The 21949-nt window shown below is 48.5% G+C and overlaps 6 protein-coding genes across 6 annotated transcripts; 3 read left to right on the top strand and 3 right to left on the bottom strand.

Annotated features, from left to right (window-relative positions):
* Positions 1-263: 263 nt before the first annotated feature.
* Positions 264-1259, bottom strand: LTR84_008785 (uncharacterized protein; the record flags this gene model as incomplete). The annotated part of the gene is made up of 1 exon (XM_064852329.1): positions 264-1259. The coding sequence occupies one exon, from the start codon at positions 1257-1259 to the stop codon at positions 264-266; it is 996 nt and encodes a 331-aa protein (XP_064701603.1).
* Positions 1260-6193: 4934 nt separating this feature from the next.
* LTR84_008783 (uncharacterized protein) lies at positions 6194-9543 on the top strand (the record flags this gene model as incomplete). Its single annotated transcript, XM_064852328.1, has 3 exons — positions 6194-6280; positions 6340-8848; positions 8900-9543. The coding sequence occupies 3 exons, from the start codon at positions 6194-6196 to the stop codon at positions 9541-9543; spliced, it is 3240 nt and encodes a 1079-aa protein (XP_064701602.1).
* Positions 9544-10276: 733 nt separating this feature from the next.
* On the bottom strand, positions 10277-11917 carry LTR84_008782 (uncharacterized protein; the record flags this gene model as incomplete). The annotated part of the gene is made up of 1 exon (XM_064852327.1): positions 10277-11917. The coding sequence occupies one exon, from the start codon at positions 11915-11917 to the stop codon at positions 10277-10279; it is 1641 nt and encodes a 546-aa protein (XP_064701601.1).
* Positions 11918-12816: 899 nt separating this feature from the next.
* On the top strand, positions 12817-13700 carry LTR84_008781 (uncharacterized protein; the record flags this gene model as incomplete). Its single annotated transcript, XM_064852326.1, has 2 exons — positions 12817-12844; positions 12907-13700. The coding sequence occupies 2 exons, from the start codon at positions 12817-12819 to the stop codon at positions 13698-13700; spliced, it is 822 nt and encodes a 273-aa protein (XP_064701600.1).
* A 99-nt stretch (positions 13701-13799) lies between these two features.
* Positions 13800-19749, bottom strand: LTR84_008780 (uncharacterized protein; the record flags this gene model as incomplete). The annotated part of the gene is made up of 9 exons (XM_064852325.1): positions 13800-14035; positions 15418-15582; positions 15648-16368; positions 16418-16677; positions 16727-17069; positions 17166-17599; positions 17657-18341; positions 18400-19408; positions 19460-19749. The coding sequence occupies 9 exons, from the start codon at positions 19747-19749 to the stop codon at positions 13800-13802; spliced, it is 4143 nt and encodes a 1380-aa protein (XP_064701599.1).
* A 388-nt stretch (positions 19750-20137) lies between these two features.
* Positions 20138-20964, top strand: LTR84_008779 (uncharacterized protein; the record flags this gene model as incomplete). The annotated part of the gene is made up of 2 exons (XM_064852324.1): positions 20138-20413; positions 20464-20964. The coding sequence occupies 2 exons, from the start codon at positions 20138-20140 to the stop codon at positions 20962-20964; spliced, it is 777 nt and encodes a 258-aa protein (XP_064701598.1).
* Between the last annotated feature and the right edge of the window lie 985 nt (positions 20965-21949).

The following is a 21949-nucleotide window of genomic DNA, read 5'->3' as shown; positions in this document are numbered from 1 at the left end:
GGTCATTCTGGACGCCTAGTCAGCATTTCTACCTTCCTGCGACTCTGCCCTAAGTCTACTTACACTGTCGGAGCCCGGTCGACAAGTCAACTGATCTACAGCGACTTGAAGTCGTCTGAGTTTTGTTTGAACTAGGAACTCGTCGGCATTACCAAGTCTCATTTCGCGTCAATGACGGGTTACAGCCACATGGAAAAGGGAGAGAAATCTTGATGTACGCTGTCTTATACGCAATGGCTGATGTTCTGATCAACAGCATCATTCTAAGCTAGCCAGGCTGCGACATATGGTTCAAGTGCCCTTTCTACCCATTCATCGGTGAGCCTGGCAGAACTGTCAAATCCATGGTCGCCAGGCCTTACTAGAAGGCGTAAATTGATGTCAGGATTGTGTTTCCTCACTGTATTCTTAAAGCGAAGACTTCCATCTACCGGAACCACACTGTCCTTCTCTCCATGCCATATTAGACCACCAGCCGGGGGTAAGCGCTCTCCATTTTCTAGGCGATCTATTGGAAACTGCTTTGCATCGTCTATGTCAAAATAGTCCTGATATAGGCCATTTTGGATCATGCAAAACATCAGGCCACCACGGTCGAGTCTCGGATCCGATGATTCCACGATTTTCTCATCCTTCGTGGTCGATGCTCCATCTCTAGCTTTGGCCAGATGATTGCCAATGACTGACTTTGGCATTTGTGGCACGCCCAAAACACTCTTTTCAAAGCTTTCTGTGAACCAACGGCTCTTCATATCAACCATTGGATATTGTGCCAAGAATGTTCGAATCCCGTTTGGATGATTGAGCGCGAGCTGGATGGCGAGATACCCGCCTGCACTCTCTCCTGCCGTGAGAATTTGTTTAAGGTCGCATCTGACTTTTCCTTGAGACTTGATCCTGAGAAATTCAGGTAGTGACGATTGGACCCAGGTCCAAACGTCTTCGAGATCCTCGAGAATATCACTGATATTTGCTTCTGGCAGAAGACGATGATTTGCGGAGATTATGATTGCTCCGTATTTCTTTGCAAGGTCCAACAACCAGTACCCGAAGAAGTCTGGGAAAAGGCTATCAGCGGCAACGAGGCCACCACCATGAAACCGGATGATGATAGGCTGTGAAGAGGTGCTAACAGACGTCAATCCTTGCTCGTAAATTGTATTCAGGGATATATTGTAACTCCCGATTTGTTTGTAGGAGGTAGTGAATATGTTGAAGTCGTCAAAGCGACTCATGTCATCAGGATTAAAGCCTGCCATTGTTGATGAAACCGACCGATTGTAGTGCGCTGTTGAAGAGCTCAGAGCCATCCTAAACTATCAACTGGACAAGAATGAATCCCCTTTTCACGAAGGGTGGGTCGTGAAAGGAATGTAGGGCAACGAATCGGAGGGGCGTCTTGAAAGCTTTGTAATAATGCTTAGACTCAATCTATGAAAGCCTACATAAGCAAGGCTCTATTTATGATTTTTCGTTCTCCCGATTGGTCTATGTGACAAGAAACAGACCAGTATACCAGTCTCGGAGATACGAGATACCGCAAGTTCAACCGAACTTGATATAATCTCCATACCTGTCAGGTACGCGTGGTCCTTCTACGAATCTATTCTGGTTCTCGTTACTCAATCTTGAGATTGGACTATTCGTAAAATAAATACACTAGTAGGGCGAATTATGAAGCTAGAGAACGACCTTTCATTGGCATATACCCTCCCATTCCAGCTCACGAAGAAACTTCATCGCAAACCATACGATAGTATCTTACCCTCCAATAATGACCAGTCAGGACGGATCATTCTAATTACTGGTGGTGGATCAGGAATAGGTGCGGTACGGACAAATTCTGATGGAACCTCCACCGCTTCAGCCATCATCTTATAACACGACATAGGCCGCAGCGAAAGTTTGGATCACCGCAGGGGCGTTCGGCATAGTGATTGCTGGTCGGCGACAAGGAAGATTAGAGAAAGTTGCCACGGAGCTACGAGAATTGCCTGGCCAGCCGAGAATACTCGCAGTACCAACTGATGTGACCGTGGAAAGCGATGTGATGAACTTGTTCGATAAAATCAAAACCCGCTTTGGTAGATGTCCTGATGTCCTCCTACACAGTGCTGGTACCATGTGCCCTTCGATGCCAGTTGGTGAGAGCTCGCTACAGAATTGGTGGAATGACTATGTTTGGCCTGAAGTGCTCCTTTCTTTGAGTTATTCCTGACCATGTATCCAGGAAACCAATGTAAAGTCGTTATTTTTGCTTACCCGGAGCTTTATTACCTCTCAGCCTGACCTCAAAGGCCCAACTGGGACCATTATTTTTCTCTCCTCGGGACTTTCTGGGCTGGTGACACCAGGGTGGTCAGCTTACATCACCTCGAAGCTTGCGGCGGAAAGATTCATCGAGCATGTCGATGCAGGTGAGTTTAGTATCAATCTATTTCGGAATCATCCGATGGCAACAGCTGAGCCAATAAAACATCCTAGAATATCCTACCCTTCGTGTGTTTACCGTGATACCAGGAATTGTCGATACGGAGATTCTAGACCAAGGCTTCAAGATGTTCGCGCAGGACGACGTCCAGCTAGCAGGAATGCTGTCCTTATGGCTGATGCGGCCGGACGCTGACTTTCTTCGAGGCCAGATGGCGAGCGTAAATTGGGATGTTGATGAAATGCTAGCCCACAGAGAAGAGATCGAGAAAGAAAAATTACTTCAGATAAAATGGCATCCCATCTTGCCTTGTGGCGGAGGCAGAGGACTCTCTGGAGAATTTGAATGAGGTTTCTCATCGGTTATATTGTCAATGGTGCAACTTGTCAGCAGAGTTAGGGACTTACATCATGATTTTCGCATGGGTAAGTATGTATTTATCTAGATATTTATAAAGTAGTGAGCGTCCACGTCACAGCATTTGGTACTGATGAAATACTCGTTGTTCTCCTCCCGCCTACGCCATATTCTCTTGCCTCTCGTCCCAGTAAAACCGAAGCCGCCCAGCAACCGCGTTTCTATGGTCAAACTTCATACGCTCAAAAATGTCCATGCTGTCCGCAATCTCAAAATTACCGAGAGCTGCTCCTGTTTACCCCAGTACAACAGACGAGTTATAACTCGGAGGCTTAAAAGCCGCAGGCCTCATAGGAACAACAGTCTGGGGGGTCCGGAAACCCCAGTCTTCTGCGTGAAAGGCCAACAAATTCACAGTCCCCTTCTATTCGTCGTCCTAAAGTACGCATCAAAAGCTTCCGCTTCTACCGGGTCTGTATCTGATCGTGAGATACTCATCTCATTCACACCTGCTTTCAACTTGAGACTTTTGAAAATGGAGTCGATAGTTTTCATTGCCGATGAATTTATGGTTCTGGTTCGGGCGATGAGCTCCACTTTCTTCGTGTCATCTCCGGCTTTCGTAAACAGTGCCATTGATAGTTCACCGTAATGTGCCTTTGGAGACATTTCGCTGGTATTATGCTTTTTGTAACTCCAGTCCGTAATAGCAAGCTTTTTATCTCCTGACCAAGACCATTTCAAAGTCTGGTCGGACGCTCCCGGAGTCCGGAGCGCTTCTCGCTGGCCACTGGAGTCAATTAGTGTTTACCCGAGCTCCTACCAGACCTTTCAGCGGTCCATGATCTAAGGCCTCGTCATTGAAGGTGGCATGGAAGATCGGGTTGGAGTTGCATGTCGAATAGAACTGAAGTTCCTGTGAATTGAGCTGTTTCCAAATTTCGAGTTTTTGCAAAATCGTCAGTGCTTCTGTCCATTGTCTAAGGGCCTGGTTTCCAGTTGTGACCTTTTCGGACAGATTTCGGGCCACAAGCAGACTTTGGAAATTGAAGCGGAACGCGTAGGTGTATTTCAGACGTGAAACTTCATCTTTCCCGCAAAAGCAGTTGAAGCATGGCATACTGCAGTCGAGGGAGTGCCATGAACCATCAGCAAAGAACCTCCTCTGCACAAAGCATGCATGCAACACAGCCTCGTTGAATTCGCCTAAAAAGGGAAGTCGTGTAAGTGGAAGCCCATTATAAAGATTGTGTTCAAACTTACGATTGACCAGTCTAAGGGACAATTGCCAGCCCTTGAAGCGGGTGGCATCAATCACAAAAGACACAATACCGCGTAAGACGTGGTCGGGGAGATCTTGCAATCCAATCATTTCCGAAGATTCCAGGTGTGAAGACATCCTGGAAAATCGAAGGGCAGAGACAATTGTTTAACGCCCGGAAATCCATACAACCCGGCCTGGGTTTCAGGAAGCGCCCGTTCTGATTGTCGCCGCAGGAGGTCTTGGCATATGTGTCTCGCACTCTGATAGCCCCTCGGTTGCCTTCAGATATGTGGTACTCGCCCATGATACTTGCATGCAGCATGGGTTAGCCGTGACCATGATGCTGATGCTTGTGCGCAAGAAGGAGGTTGCCGACTAAAGTTGTTCTTGGGGAGGCAGCACAGGCCGCGCCGAAGTTTATCCAAGTTATACAGCAGAACAGCAAGGCTGAGTCTTAAGTAGATTCACCCTTAAATACTCCAAATTATTAGAGGGAGCCCAGATTGTAGCTTTTTGTTCACTCAATAAGGTCTGTCTAAATCTCAAAGTTGGAAGATGTCGGACAAACCTGTGGAAGACCATCAACGCCTATGGTATAAACTTTGAGAGATATTCCCCGAGACTATGGTTTTTCACAGAAAGAGCGTAGGTATCTTATTGATTGCTCCTTTCGCCATGTCGTTTTATGACTAATTGACCCCATAACGAATCGAGGTGGACCAAGCGCAGGGTTGCTGGCAAACAGGGTTGATGAGATCATGCAATTAGAAGAGTGTTACTCACTAATTTGCCCAGTCGAGAAAACCAGTCATGCCACTTCCTGTTTTGCTTGTGGCCAAATTCGTGCCCGTCACTGCGACTTGTCCCCACGCTGTTGATAACAATCGGCATGCGTTTATGCAACAAGGACTCTTGTTGATCCCCGTCTCGCTGCCGGTCAGTTCAAAAAAGTATCGTACACTTACTTATATGCCCACCAAGGACACCAACACTCGCTTCCCAAATCCAAAGAGCAATTTCCCAATGTCAATGACATACTCTCCATAGCAGATATTGCTCTATCACAGACCGAAGGCTGCCGCTATAGAACTTCGACTTGACGATAGCATTGACCCCAGCGATAGGCACTCTCATGACAGCGTGATGAGTGGCCGTGCTTCGCAAGAGCAGACAAGGAGCAGGAGTTGGAAGATTTCATGAAGTGTATTTTCTTAGACTGGCTGCACGCCAATCTTGAGACCATACGGCGAGAATATCTTCCTTTGGATAGATGTCTTCAGGTTGAAGCGTTGCGAACAATGTTCGAGTGGTGCAAAGAGATCCTTGCAATCCGCCTGGTGAAGATCTCAACAATTCGGGCTCGTTGTTGATTGGTGGTGTTAGAGGTCCTATCTGAGCAAAGACGTCTATTCTTTATGCTTCAGGCCCACTCACATACCAGGTGTGACATCATTGCTTGTCCAGCATAATTACCATTGCCGTCGGCCACGAGGATCAGCCATCAGACTTTCCTATCCTAATTGCTGTCAGCTTCACAATGATACTCAAGGGCTAGGACTTGCCACATGAATAATCGGTGTTGAGGAAGTATCGGGCAGTTTGTTCGTGATCAGGCAATGGCGCCTTCACGGCCTTTGTGTTACTGCCTCCCCTCTTTTCCATCCTGGGCAACGAGTTCAGAGTTGTGTCTCACAATCCGAGGTTTCAAATCCAGGGGAGTATCACTGAAGTCCAGACCACAACCAGATTCAAACTCAGAGCAGGAAGGAGTGCTATTCCTGGCAGTCAATTCATCATTCTTGTCTCGAGGGGCTCGTAAGAAATGGCTAAAGGTAGGTAGGGGATCTATGAGGTCGGAGGCATTTTGCGTCTACTGGCCCAACTTAAGGCAGCAATGCTCTAGTCCTAAAACAAACTAAAGTGGTCACGTGAATGGTCTCGTCACGTCGCGTGTCTGATTTATCCGAAAGCGCGTCATTCAATTCCTGAGAAATCGAATACGCCCTCACTGCCTGCCGTTTATCTTTCCACTCAACAAAGGAAACTCTTTCCCAGGAATGTCGATGTTTTCCCCTCTACAGTCCTGAGATCTCGTGCCCAGATCACGACATCTCACTGTACCCATCGACCTTGGAGACATAATGCCGTCAGACATCAGAAGTTTCTTTGGCGGAGGCGGCGGAGGGGTGAAGCCTGCACCGAAATCCACCACCTCAAAGAAGGAAGCTGTGGGTTACAACTTCTTCAACATGTATCTGCAAGCCATGAAGTACTAACGAGGTGATAGCCGGCGCCCAAAGCTGCGGCCAAGCGCGGGCGTCCACGGAATGTCGTCTCTTCTGACGATGACGATGACGATGAAGTGGTTGAAACCAAACCCAAAGCTCCCGCAACCCCCAAGACAAAGAAAGCTACCAAAGAAGTCAAAGAGGAAGACACAACAAGTTCTGCTTACTTCGCTTCTTCCAAGCCAAGTGCTTCAAAGTCAACTCCAATTCGATCTAAAAACACATCCATGACAAATGGAACAGGGAAATCTACACCTAAGCAGACGAATGGCGGCACGCCGTCAACTGGCCGTCGCTCTGCCAGGAAGACTGCAACAAGGAATTACGCGGAGGACCTTGATGATAGGCCGAGCAAGCTGGCAGACGATGAAGAAGGAGGTGACGATATTTTCAATGACTTGAAGAGCCGCAAAGTCGACGATGATTATGATGAAGGCTCAGATGATGATGATTTAATGCCAAAGTCGCGCCATACAAAAGGAGTGAATGGATATTCCAAGAAGCCCCAACATGATGAAGATGAGTCTGATCTTGATATGGCGGAAATCCCATCTTACGATGGACCCGGTGACCGCAAGCAGACGCGTGCTTCGACCACATCAACAACATCTCGAAAGCGGAAGTCTCAAGATTTTGAAGATGATGAGGATGACTTTTTAGACGATGACGACGATGCACCAAAGAAGAAGACTAAGAAGGCCGTGCCCACAACTCGCAAACCTCGTGCTAAGAAGGAGGAGAGGGAAGAAAGTAAAGAAATACAGGATATCTTGGACAATATCCCCACTGTCCGGGCACCGACTCCTCCCCCACGAGACGACGAGACCAAGAAGTTCAAATTTGGTGGAGTAAATAATGCAACTGCCGCTCCTCCTGCACAAGGCTCTGCAGAAATTCCTGTTGGCGAAGAAAATTGTCTTGCTGGATTGACTTTTGTCTTCACAGGCGTCTTGACAACCATCGGTCGAGAAGAAGGCCAGAGCCTCGTGAAACAATATGGAGGCAAAGTCACAACCGGGCCCTCAAAGAAGACCAGCTATGTGGTCATAGGTAGTGATGCGGGCCCTAAGAAGCTTGAGACCATTCAGAAACTTGGTATAAAAACCATCAATGAAGAAGGACTCTTTGCGCTGATTAAGCGTCTTCCCGCAAATGGAGGTGATGGGAAAGCCGGTGAAGCTTATGCTGAAAAGCAAGCCAAAGAAGAAGCCAAGATTCGTCAAGAAGCACAAGAAATGGAAGAGCGGGAGCAGAAACGACAGAAGGAAGCCGCAAAAGCTGCTGAGAAAGCTGCGTTAGCACGACCTGGTGGAGCTCCCGTAGCGACCAAGCCGAAATCCAAGGTCGACGATCGGCTATGGGTGGACAAGTACGCCCCAGACTCGATGAATAGTGTTTGTGGAAACAAGAGCACTGTTGAGGGCCTTCAAGCCTGGCTTCGAGCGTGGCCAAATAACTTGAAGTCCGGGTTCAAGAAAGCCGGTGCGAGTGGAAAGGGTATATTTCGTGCTGCTTTGCTTCACGGACCTCCTGGCATTGGCAAGACCACTGCAGCTCATTTGGTCGCAAAGCTAGAGGGATATGATATTGTCGAAAGTAACGCTAGCGAGACTCGAAACAAGAAACTGTTGGAAACCGGTCTCAAAGGTGTACTTGATACCACTTCACTTCTCGGATATTTCTCTGGGGATGGCAAGAAGGTCGACGCCAAGAAGAAAAAGCTCGTCTTGATAATGGATGAAGTCGACGGTATGTCTGCAGGTGACCGAGGTGGTGTTGGTGCCATGGCTGCGGTCGCGAAGAAGACAAACATACCAATCATCATGATCTGCAACGAACGCCGCTTGCCCAAGATGAAACCTTTTGATGGCTGTACGGCTGAATTTGCTTTCCGACGACCAACTACTGATATGATACGTGGTCGTATTGCAACCATCTGTTTCCGTGAAGGAATAAAATTGCCCACTCAGATTTTGAATGCATTGATCGAAGGGGGCAATGGAGATATTCGCCAGATTATCAACATGATTTCGACTGTCAAACTTGATAAGAAAGATCTGGATTTCAACGACTCAAAGGCAATGTCAAAAGCCTGGGAGAAGCATGTCATCCTCAAGCCATGGGATATTGTCAGCAAGATTCTGCGTCCACAAATGTTCTCGGCAAGCTCAACTGCCACCTTGAACGACAAAACCGAATTGTACTTCAATGATCACGAATTCAGTTATCTGATGCTTCAAGAAAATTATCTCAAAACCCAACCCACTCTAGCTAGTACCTATAATGGGAGAGAGCGAAGCATGAAGCTCCTGGAGCTCTGTGATAAGGCTGCCTCAAGCATCAGCGACGGCGATCTGGTTGATAGGATGATCCATGGCTCGCAACAACAATGGGGTCTCATGCCTACCCATGCCATCTTCAGTTTTGTTCGTCCAGCTAGTTATATGCATGGAAATTTCAATGTCCAGGTCGGCTTCGCGAGCTGGCTCGGCCAAAATAGCAAGCAAGGTAAGTTTCGCTCCCTTGTACAATATATTCAACTTACTAACTAGTTCATAGGTAAGCTTTCCCGCATGGTCAAGGAGATTCAAGGACATATGCGGCTGCGCACCTCGGCAGACCGGCATGAAGTCCGCCAGCAGTATCTCCCAGCAATCTGGAATAAGACGGTGAATCTGCTAGACAAGGAAGGCAAAGAAGCTGCTCAAGATGTCATTGATTTTATGGACTCCTACTATTTGACCAAAGACGATTATGACGCGGTTCTGGAATTGGGAGTAGGCCCGATGGATCAAGCAAAGGTCAAACTCGACACTGCAACAAAATCCACGTTTACCAGATTGTACAACCAGCAGAGTCACCCAATGCCTTTCGTCAAAGCTACTACCTCTTTGAGTACGGCCAAGGGTGGAGGAAAGAAAGACAAACCTGATCTGGAAGAGGCCGTGGACGAATCCGAAGCCGAAGAAATCATCGACGACGCTAATGACGATGAAGACGATGAGATTGATCTGAAGAAAGACAAGTACATCAAAGCTCCAAAGAAGAAAGCTGCTGCCGCGAAGGGCAAAGCCCCAACCAAGCGCAAGAAGGACGCCGATGATGAAGACGATGAGGAGGAGTCGACTGCAAGTGTGCCAAAGAAGAAGAAAACCGCTGCTGCAACAGCTCGCGGTGGAAGAAAGGGCAAAGGACGAGCTTAGTGAGAGGCCGAAAAAGTGTCCATTACTATATCGACCACCAGTGCCTGGTGCGCCCAATATTGACAGATGGCGGCCGATTGAGTTGTGGCATCACACTGAGCTAAGAAACTATCGTTGATGACTTTGCGCTTATGTTATGAAACAATATGGTTTGACACAACATGACTGCTAAAAATGGTATCAGTTATCAAACTGGCAACCGATACTGCTCATGTACAGTGTTGTGTATCACAAGAAAAGTTATCGAAAACCAAATGTTAACTAGTATTCCTTTGTGCTGAGGAGATAGCTTTAACAATGTTACAATATACTCCAGAGCCCACCATTCAATTCATACCCACATCGATGAACCAGAGATCTCCCCGAGTAATCAATGTTTGGCCACCTGTGTACTATGGCACCGCTCAAGCAGGGTACGCTGAGACAAGAATCGATTCAAACTTAAGGACTGAGACTAAGCACTTAGTTAGACTACAACGCCAGATCTCCTTCACCTGCGCTGCTCACAAGGATAAGTATGTCGATCAGTGTTACGGACTCTCGGTACTGACATGAGATCGGGATTGACCTAGGTTCCTGCTTATAAACATGGTGAAAGGCTAAACACGGCCCCACATCCTTCTCGCCACATACACAGGAGATTAGCTGCATGAAGACGACACATTCTCGTCTAAATACCAGGTGCTACGCTCCACACGGTCCTTCAAATTTGTATGGGCGATGGCTGCGCAGATCAAAAGGATTCTCGACACTCATATGACTCTACCAAATTGGGATCAGAGCCTACGAAGACAGTGAAAAATGGGTATCTGCACAGTGGGCGTTGGTACTCGATACTTCCATTCGTAGACTTCTTCATGGCCAGTAGCGTTTCCGGCGCAATACCTTTCTCGACCCAATTCACGAGCGTCTCGAGGCTCGAATCCGGCTTTGCACCGGGACCGCCTCCACAGTGCCCGATGCCAGGGACTGGAAAGAAGCGGTAATAGTCGTCGATTGATGGATCTCGCTGCAGGACTTTATTGTAATAGTCAACGGTGCCATCGAAGGGGATGAAGGCGTCTGCCACGCCGTGCCAGGTCAGAAACTTGCCTCCCGCGTCTCTGAATGCGCGCAGATCGGGGTCGACAGTGCCGATTGGCGAGTCGTAGATCTGGTGTCCAGTATGGAAGAAGTGGTCGAAGTCCTCGTAAGTGGCGAGCGCGGGCTTGTAGGTTGCGTCTTTGGCGATCCAGACTCTGATCCAGTCGTGTGGCAGGAAGAGTGGGTTGACTTCACGAGTTCCATTGCTGGAGATGGTCGTGTTTGCAATTGGGCTGAGGTCTGTGTCTTTGGAGGTTCCATACCATTGCTGGGTACCGTCGATGTTGAGAGGGCCGCGCCATGCTGCGTTGGCGACTTGTGCTGCCCCAGCCGAGACCTGAACATACTCGCCAGAACAGTTGTAGAGTCGGCCAACGGCCTCGTTGGCGTCAAAGGTGCATTGGCTATTCGCCGAGATTAGACCATCCTTCAGACCATCGAGCTCATCGCATGCTTCGATGGCTGCTTCTTTGATGGCTTCCAGCTCGCATAGTGATGGGAATTGTCCTTCTTGATTCATGACGATCTGTGGCCAAAGCATGAACTGGAAAATGTCCACCCAGTTGATGGCGGCTGCTGCTCCGAGAATGCCATCATACATGTCAGGATATCTCTGCGCAAACATGTGGCCCTGGCGACCGCCTTGCGAGCAACCGTTCCAGTATGAGTATTCAGCAGGTCGACCGTAGTAGTTCTCGGTGATTGCCTTGCCGAACAGGGTTGCTTCGTGCAGGGTGAGTGACGCAAAGTTATTGAAGCCATTAAAGTCTACGACTCCCGGGCTTGCGAGACCCCAGGGCGCCGGATCAGGAAAGGGATCTTCACGAGTTGGATATACGTGTCCTCCACTGGTCCACATGGTCGAGAAGTTGGCGCCAATTCCATTGTAAGGAAAGGAAGAGTCTGCGCTGTAGCCTGTGTTGAAGCCTCCACCGCCGACACCCATGAATCGTCCGTTCCAGTGGCTCTTCAATGGCAGCCAAATTGCAACATTGATTGAGTCATTCAGCCCTGGATGAGTGTATGTGAGGCTGACGTTGCAATAATCAAGACCATCATCGATCGCTCCGGGCAATGTTGAGAGTCGATCCGGAACATCACGTCTGTCAAGAGCCAGGCTGTCGTTGAATATTGGAGTTGCCCTCAGTGAGATAATGCGTGTACCCAGGACTTCAGGGAGGTCAAAAGCTGATGATTCGCACGACACACCGCTGCCAGTGTCTCTTAGGATCGCAAGAGCATTGCCGATTGCTGATAGCAATATCAATATTTGAGGACATAGCAGTTGCATTTTTGGTGTCAATTTTAGAGACTTTCTTTGATTCAGGCTATGTTCCAAAATTGGCTACTCACAAAGCTCCGCACCTTGGGAAACTGCCATTTATGTAGACATCATCCATGCCAGTTTGGTCTCCCACAACTCACCTCGTTGCGGCCATTGCCATGATGCTATGTGCGTCCATGACACGGCCGACACCGCCATGGATAGGAATTAAGGCATCCAACATGTACAGTGCCGTCCGCAAGCCGTCCGCAAGTTCATCCGTTTCGAATCGCAACGTTGGACATGTCACACCGAAGTATTGGAATTTACGGCTTTACACCACTGTCATTTGGCGTTTTATAAGTCAAGATCTCCAATCAAACCAAGATCCGAACTAGGTGTGGATTTTGCATAGTAGTAGACGTGACCATTGAACCTTCATGCTATTCCAAACGAGCTTGGAAAATGGAAGCGTATTCAGCGGATACCGGTCCGGGGCCGTGGCCAGTTAAGTCAGCATCAGGCTGCATTGCCTTTTCTGGTAAGAGTTTGACATCGGGATGTTCCTGAATGGGTAATAAATATCAATTTACCTGCTCCACCGAGGCGGCGGACGATGTCGATGGCAATCTGAATATCACAAGTTTAATAGCACTCCTGCGGACCAAATTACAGCAAACAGGGAAGTATGACCGGAGACTTTCTGAGACGAGGCTGAAAGACCTGTGCCAAGGCTTTCACGTGACTAGTCTCCTGATCACGTGCATTATCACTTTTCCGAACCTTGCTTGTCGATTAGATCGCAAGCTAGACGCATCAACGACATCGACTCTCTCCGTCGAGGTAGCCAACTGCTGATAAAATAGCGGTAACGGCTTTCCTGAGTGAGGCTGTCTGCTCCCAGGTGAAACCTCATAGCTACAGCCATGGCTGCGCCAGTCCTTCAGCCCTCAGGTACTTTATAGCAATCTTCAGACCTCTTTTGCTACCATACGATATACTGACCCAACTCACAGCTGCGTGCCTACGCTACTTGAGATCAAGTACAGTCTTTCATCGATCTTCTCTCCTTTCGTCAGCAAAACCCATCTCATACCAATCGAGACACTCCCCCACAACCGCCACCCATCAGACACTTTCAAGATGCAGCACCCGTTCATTCACCACTACACCCCTCCGCCACAACTGGCTACAACCAGCGCGGCCCGAGACCAAGAAATCCATGTATGGGCGACCGCGGATGCCGACCGGAGGCTCGACTCGTGGGACCACGGTTGTCTGGGGCGACTACGGGCTGCGGATGAAAGACCACGACCGAAACATATCCGCAGCACAGCTTCGGGTTGCCGAAGCCACGATCCGTCAACGCCTACGAGGTCTGCGATATAAGATGTTCACACGCGTCAGCGCCAACATTGGCGTCTACATCAAGGGCAGTGGCGTGCGTATGGGTAAAGGAAAGGGTAAATTCGACCATTGGGCCGCGCGTGTCCCTGTGAGCCGTATCGTGTTGGAGTTGAAGGGCGACATGCACGAGAAGGTCGCTAGAGATGCTTTCAGATTGGTCGGTCTCAAACTACCGGGCATGTGGGAGTTTGTCAAGAAAGGGGATCCGCCCGTGGTCGGCCTGGTCAAGCTCGGTAATGGTGTCACGTTGCAGTCGCTGAAGGAAGCCAGGAGACCCGTCGAGCCGAAAGACAAGACGGACGAGTCGCAGTCGATTATCCCTCCTACGAATGATGTGCCACCTCTCACAGTGTCTAGGGAATTGGATCCGCCATTGAAGACGACCCCATCTGTATCACTATAAAGCATTGTGTACCAAAAAACGATATAAACATGTCACTGCAGTTACCCATCGTTGCTTCGTTACTAAACTGGAACTTATATCATAGCAGGAGATACAAGATTATGCACCGACCCCAGAACCCGGTCCATATCCCTGCTCGCGTCGTGTCTGTTTCTGGGGTTCCGCGTCATCTGACTTTCCACCATACCCTCCAGCCTGTTCTGCAGAGCCGGTCGAAGTGGTCGTTTTACCTCCGACGCCGGATTCTGAAATGTTCTGGCCATATCTGATGTTGTCGGCCGTCTGCTCGCCACGGTCATTGGAGAGACTGGTTGGTTCGGATGTGTTGGGTCCGCCTGGAGACGAATAGACGCAGACTCACGTCAGCGAGGTGTGACATGATAGACTGGCCGTATAACATGTGTTGTATGTGTGTGTGGGATACGTGGGAACAACATGGGAACATAGGATAATGAATTAGAAAGACTCACTTCCCAGTTGACCCCTCTCCTTGTCAGATGGTTCTGTCACAGTCTTGATCGACTCATATCTTGATTTTGAGAACGCATTAGCATCATCCACCTAAAGGCCGACTTTAGACATCGCTCGATTGACTGTCGACATCAAAGAAACCTCCAAAATCCCTCTCTGGGTCGACGGGGAGATACGTACTGGGTACTCTCGCCACCAGGCTCAGTATCCATCAACTTCTGATCCGATCCGGAAGGCATCTTCGACGATGCAAAAGTAGAAGCAGTCGTGGTAGTAATACTCTCTGAGAGTCTTTTGGTCGTACTATTCGATCTCGAATGTGATCTCGAACTGGTCGTGGAAGTGGAAGGTGAATTGGAAGAAGAAGACGATGACGCAGGGTTGAAGGTCTTGAATGTCTCGTACCAGTCGCACGTGAGAACCGAGTCTATGCCTTGGGTGACGGCGTGGAATAAGTCCATCTATCGTAACACGTAACTCTATTGCTCAACAAGACTTATTATGGGGCGGGTTGTGTTGTGGAGATGCGTGCATTTCTTATGTCACTTGCAGGTTCAATGGGCATGGGCTTCGCCTGCATGTGAAAGTATTTAGGCTTGGTCTTTCTGCAATGGATAGGGATTTGGATTGCAGTACAGCCCTTGGACAGTTCGTTTTTTGTTGAGTTTTGATACTACTTGGAATGATGTGAGGGTGATGGACGCTTGACGTCACGGAATTTTGGGGCACGCCGGAAAAATGAACAGCACGAACGGGATGGAAGCCTTGAGGATTATGGACTTGGAGATCTGCAAGGGCAGGCCGAGCCGAGATCGACATATGCAATCTGGAGCGACCATGCGACGTTTGCTACCTATGTATGCACCAGTTCTTCTGAATATTGAGCACTGTTGAAGCTCACTTGGAGCCCTTAATCTGAGTAACGAGGAAGCCTCGCGCTTGATCGTCCAATGCAAACCCTTGTTACCAAGTCGCTGCTAATGCAGCCCCAATTTTGCAATTCTTCCCCAGCAGGCGTCTCATCTAAACTGATGTTGAGTCGCAAGTCGCAAGGAATATCTTATGCTCCTGGGCGTGCAGTCGTAGGTATGCTTCATAAGCAAGCTGTTATATTCGTTCATCCAGGAGAGAGGGTCTGCCAAAACACAAATTCATAGTTTTGGTACTCATGATCCCGGACTGTCGACTCTTGCTCTCTTCCTGGAAGACGCGGGATTCATTCTGATTACTTTTACCTTCGTTGAACCTCGAATGAATCGCAAAATGCTGTCAGCGATCTTCTTCGATATTGCCGGCGGGATGGAGTTGAGAACATCTAGGTATTGAGTTGCTCTAGATCCATAAAAGATGTAGTCATCATCAAAACCCTGTAATCGGGCAATTTCTCGTATCGTAAGTATTCGCTCGAGTCCTACGGAGGAAGTATTAGAGGTCTGCTTGAAGAACTTACAGCAAATCCGAGCAGGGTACACTTACTTGGATGTCGCACGGCTGCCTCTTGGCCAAACGCGAAAGGCCGCATAAAGACCTTGTTTAGAAAATCCCCAGCAGGGGGATTGTTTCCAACGTAGTGGTTGTAGACATGAACAACAGGTGCTGTCCCAGTCGGTACCAATTGACCATTGGACATGGCGCGGACAGAAGTCAAGAATTCCGAAGAGCCGGGATCATCAGGGCGTGCACTGGTAATGGCAAGATCCTTTATCATCGCTTCAAGCTCGGTTGCTTGTCCGGCCGTTGAGCTTGTTTCCACAGAATCCCAGGGCAAGTCAGCATACGTTCTAGACACGATCAAGGCTAAGACCATGCCAACTGGTCGAACTTCAGAACCTGACGAGCGGCAGACTTTTAGCTGAATGGAAAATTGATGTTCGAGAAGCTGGCTCATGCTCCTTGAGAACTTCTCTATTGCCAGTGGGTGTAAGACCGCAGGTGATAGCAATGCAACCACATAGTCAGGTCTGAGTGGAGACGTCGCAATCGCCGAGAGATTTTCAAACGGCTTGCAAAATCGCTCAAGTGAGGGCAGGGAGATGTCCTCTTCGCTCAAGCTGAAAAAAGAGTACTCGCCAGCGATAACAGCGATTTTTGCAGCTCCAGGAGTACTACTAGTCAGCTGGTTCAAGGTACCAGATTCGATTTTGCTCATAGTAGACATAAAGGAACCGCTAAACACTGAACTCAGAGGGTAGCGTGCCTATAGCTTTATGAGAAGAAGAACGACATATCTTAGCGGACACACTTACCCTCCAGGTGACGTTATGCTCTTCATTAAAATCAAAAGCGCTATCAATAATGTAGCCGGCTTGTCGAAATCCCTCTGCTGGCCCAAGGGCATTAGGACTCAGGTCGTAAACAATAGGAGGTATAGAGCCCTGATAAGAGACTTCTGATAATTTCTCGGAGCGAGGGAGAAGACTGGGTGCCAGGCGCGTGATGCAGAAAATGCCTGGAGTGACGAAGGTCCTGATACCAAATCGACAGAACGCATCACCCTCCACCATGTCTGTTCAACGATTAGCAAATCTACTTCAAGCATAGCTTTTTGTCCTTACCTCTGGGACGTTCAGTGCAGTAAAGAATGCGCTTATGAGATGTCTCTTGAGCAGATTTGATATTGTCTACCTCAATCAGTTCGGCATTGGCCTCGGAGCCCATGTTGCGATAATTTCGGAAGTGAAGGAGAAGCTCCAAGTTGTCTGATGATAACTTGGACAGGATCTTCGAGGTCGAAACTGCAGAAAACTTCGTCACCAGCAGAGAATACGATGATTCGTCGTTTCCATCCAGCTGATAGAGAATATCGCGTACATAGACGAAATAAAAACCAGACTGCGATGTCGTCAACTCGATACAAACCAATTGATCTCTTCTGAAGGTGTAGTCGAGATGCGGGCACTCGAGGACCTCAGCAGTGCTGCAATCGTCAAAACGCACCCTAAGTCTGGTCAGATATGTTTGTGAGACGCTTTACGCAGCAATTGTATTACTCACAGGAGGCTTCGCCTCATATTCTGGCAAACTCTCAGCCACCGCAAGAGACATCTCTTCCGCGTACCACTTCCGCCAGGTCTTCATATCTTCGATCCAATCTGAATGTTCAACTCTTTTAGCTTCTTGTGACGTTGCCACTTGTTTCTCCCGGCGAGATTTATCTGCACAAGCTTGTATTGAAGTTATGGCAGGGGGCACAAGGCTTATTTTGAGCAGAGCAGTTGCTCTCGGCGAAAGAGGTTTTGGAGGTATTCCATAGAACGATGGACTCACCAACCGTCGGACAAGTGGGAAGTATGCTTCATGGTGATTGAGACCAGAGAATATAGCCTTTGAATCGATTCGACTGACGACTTGCCTTGGACATTGGCATGGAGAAGTCGAGGTACCATAATTTGGAGAATCAGTAGCTTTGGCGGGAAATGGCTCATCTGCTGAAGAGCCATGTCAGTAATGCAACTCGCAGCTTGTAGCTCAGTAGATTTACTCACCGTTTTCGTCCAGAAGGTGAGCCTTCCTCATATCGCACGTGCTAGCCATGTGAAGAGTAACAAGATAAAGTATGTCGGAGCCACATTTCTGGAAGACAAAGCTACCCTCATTACCGATCCACTGAACCACGAGTTCGTTGGCATTTGCAGTGACTTTGACGGTAACTTGGCGAGGCATGGACCTTATGTATGAGCGTGCCTTTCGTCGAAGAGCTCGAGATTCGGTGAGTGTCATTCCTAAGGAGCCACGGACCTTATCGAGAACACGCTCTACCAGGTCTTCCGCCACATGATCGCAGAGAAAATCGTCCTCCTTTGTGGGGAAATATTTGGAAAAGGCTTCCACATCGCAACTTGAATCTTCGTGTACTTCCTCGAACTTTGTGCATTTCTCATGGATGCGAAGTGTTTGGCACTTTGCTTCGTAGAGCAAATCAATCTGAGTTCTGCCGCCTTCAACGAAACAAAGTTTGATGAGTCTCAATCGTGGATCTAGCTGCAGAAATGCGTGGAGGATCCAACTAATTGTGATAGCGAAGTTGTTTTTAGTTTCATTGACGATAGCCGACTTCTTGAAAAGCTGCTCAGTTGGAGTACGGACTAGATCGAGGCTCCGGAAAATCTTCCACAGCGTCTTCGGGAGCTTTCGTGGTTCCATTCTCAGAAGTTTCGTAATCGCCTCGAACTTACGATGTCATGTTAGCGTTGTATAGAACTGTTCGCACAAATGCGGCAGAGCTTACCTGGTAATCTGAGGAATGATCATCACCGTGGAAGAAAAATACACGAGAAGAGGTCTCCAACAGTCGCTCCCACATGAGCCTCGCTGTCGAGATGTTGATGTTTTCAGCAGCGAACGCGGTATCGGGTCCACTCTCGTTATCGTGGAAAAGTTTCAGGTACGTGTCTGTGATGCCCCCGGATCCCAAGGACATTGCTTGCGTCCAGATGGTGGCAACCATCGCGGCTTCCTCGGATTGATTCACTAAGCGTTCTCTGTCTCTGTTGATGCGCCCTGTGAGAAAGTTGTAGCCATGGCTGTAGACACGTCCATCAGTCCCATGTCCAGAGACACGGAGGCCTTTTAGATACACACGACCAGAATGTGTTGGTCCGAGAAGAAGATCACCTGTGGGCGTCTTGATCATCTCACCATCTCGCGGTGGGTCCAGATCCAAGGCAACTGTGAGCCAATCTCGGAACTCAAACTCCTCAATCATACGGCCATGTTCGCCTTTACCAGTGGTGAGGAAGAAGGTGACATCTTCCCAAACGCGGCCTACGAGTGGTCGGGGGTCATTCCGGCACGCCATCTGCTTAGCGTAGGCTTTCTTCCTGCTCAGGGATCCCGGCGACGGTTGAGTAAGTTTGCAGCGTAGGGTTGCTTGATCACCACGGGCAATATGAAAATTCCAGTAGAAGGAGCTGGATGCAATTCGAACACCATAACCGCGCCTACGCATCACAAGTGCGGCAATTTTTAGACCCTCTCCATGAGTGCCTGCAAGATGATCGCTTGACCGCTTGCTGGATTCCCCCATGCAGAGATGTTTAGCCTCAAGTCTGGCATTGAAATTGCAAAGCTGTGTCCGGCCAGTAACTTTGTCGTACGAGATGAAACCGACCAATTCTGGTGAAACGGCTCCATCGTGATTCTTGAATGCTTTGATTGTGATGGCACTTTTGTTCTCCTCAGTAACAAGCCTGAGCGCTCGTGAATCAATCTTGAACGACTCGACAATACCATCTCTCCTGCGAATTGTTAGTTTTGGAAATTTCAATGTGCAAAAAGTGAAACAATACCAGTTCTGGTAACACTCTCGAAACGCATCTTTAGGGGTCCAGCTTGGGACATAATTCTTCGCAATGCCTAGATTAATGTTTCCGCATTTGAGTTCATAAGGTGTTTGCTCAGACTGATCTTCGGCATCCGAGTTTTCGCTGTCACTATCATCTTCATTGGTAAGGTTACGAGTAACAAGTTGTCGCTCTGATGATATCATACCCCGTTGTGGTCGCGTGAAGACCGTGCCGAGTTCGGTATGTTGGTGACTAGCGCCGGGATCAAGCCTTCGGAACCCCACTCGGCGCATCATCACCGTAGTGTAGCGCCGTCTCCGATCCAAGATCTCCCAAGGCTGCCAGTGTGCAGACGGTGTAACTTAAAGATGAGGCTGTTTGAGTTGGAGTTAATTCAAAAAGAAGTTGGACATAGGATTTAGTATTACCCCAAGAATGATTCTGGTGATAAATGAGGTGCTGGTAAAGGATATCGAAATCAGTTCTCACTTTCAAATTGTTCCCAGTGCACGTGGTCGGTGATTGGTCCAAATGAGTGGAGACTGCCAAGTCTGCGCTCCTGGCTTTATGCTTCACCGAAACCATCACCTGAGAATTCAAGTCCGAAGCTCTTCGAACCCACTGTCCAATGCACTCTCTCAAGTCTCCGGTCGAGCTCATAATTCTCTCACTGACCTAAAGATGCGTCCAAAAGTCTATGCCGTCGTCTCTACCTGCACTTCCGCCGGGAAAAATGCTGCCAAATTCAGTCATTGCGTGAGATCAACCCAGCCAAAACTCACAATTCGGTCAATTTCGCAATCGACAAGAAAGTCACAAGAACACGGTCCCTCTGCTCAGTGGGAGGCTGCGCGTGCCAACGCAAAATTCAAGAATCGAACTGCCTTGTTTTATGGGACGAGTCTGGGTATAGGGGTTCTGGCTCTCGCATATGCTTCGGTTCCTCTCTATAAAATGGTATTTCAATCAATCTTCCTTGAAACCACCAGCATCTAACACTATTGCAGATATGTCAACAGATGGGTTGGAATGGACAACCCGTCAAGACCCACGACGCTTCTGGCGACCCTGCCCTACGGTTGAAACCCCTCGAGGACCACCGCCGACTCCGAATCACCTTTAATGGCTCAGTTTCCGATGTCCTGCCTTGGAAATTTACACCTCAGCAACGAGAAGTGAGAGTCCTGCCAGGCGAGACGGCTTTGGCCTTTTTTACAGCTACCAACAAGAGTGACGCAGACATAATTGGAGTGGCAACATACTCGGTAACCCCGGGGCAGGTGGCACCATATTTCAGCAAGATTCAATGCTTTTGCTTTGAGGAACAACGATTAAATGCTGGCGAGACGGTGGACATGCCCGTTTTCTTCTTCATCGACCCAGAGTTTGCTAAGGATCCACAAATGAGAAACATCGACACTATCACCTTGAGCTACACTTTCTTCAAAGCCAGATACGACAAGAATGGGGTCTTGACCACGGTACCTTTGGCAATGCAGCCAGCATAGACAACCCGACTCAAGAGGAGGTCTATTGTACAAGCCCAGCGTCGATTCACTAGGACGCAGTCAGGCGATCCACAACCTTGTGCTCCAAGGTCCTTAAATCTACCTCGATTTCAACCACTGAAGCACATCCTCCACACCCTTATCAGGAGGAAACACAGGATACCACCACTTGATGATCCGACCATTTTCAATGGCCAGCATCGACCTCCTCAGCACTTTCTTCCCCTCCCATTCGAATGTCGGCAGTTTCAGCCCCTGTTGGAACGTCAACTGCTCATCACTCAGCAAGTCATACGGCAGATGTAGTCGTTCATGCACTTCAGCTTGATACGCAGGCGGCTGTGTGGAGATGCCATAAATTTGAGAAACTCCAAGTGCAGTAAGTTGAGGAAGTTTGTCGCGGAACGAGCATGCTTGTGGAGTGCAGCCACGGGCACCTGGAATGGAGTTCCAGGAATCGGGGACTGTTTCATTTGGTGCCCCTGCACCAGCGTCAGCATATTATTCTGCATTGAATCTGGAGCGGTGCAATATACCTGTTCTCGGGTACAAAAACAAAATAGTCAAACCCGGCAAGTCGGCCAAAGTCACCTTTGTACTTGGCTTAGTCGCGACTGGGAGCGAGATATCCGCTGGAATCTCAAAATCCTCCTGGAGATGATCATATAACCCATCATCCTTCGGCGCCGGAAGGTCCGATGGGAAACTCGTGTCTGAAGAAGCTAAAATCAGCATTTATATTCCGAGAGACCCAAGTCTCATGTACCATATCACGTCGTCTGCATATATAAGGATATTACAAAAACTTGCATGGAAGGGAGGGAAAAGGGCATGCTATGGGATAGAACATACGAGCCATAACTGTAACTCTACTCAAATATATGATACCCCTTATTAGACCGGCCTGAGAATTTCCTTAGCTGTCGAAAAAAACAAATCAATGGCCAGCGGATGTGGAATCAAAGCCTAGAAAATACCCAGCTAG

This window comes from Exophiala bonariae, assembly GCF_035927105.1.
Source record: "Exophiala bonariae strain CCFEE 5792 chromosome Unknown scaffold_33, whole genome shotgun sequence".
Lineage (NCBI taxonomy): Eukaryota > Fungi > Ascomycota > Eurotiomycetes > Chaetothyriales > Herpotrichiellaceae > Exophiala > Exophiala bonariae.
The sequence above is the reverse complement of the archived record's forward strand: the minus strand, read 5'-3'. Positions and strand labels throughout refer to the sequence as shown.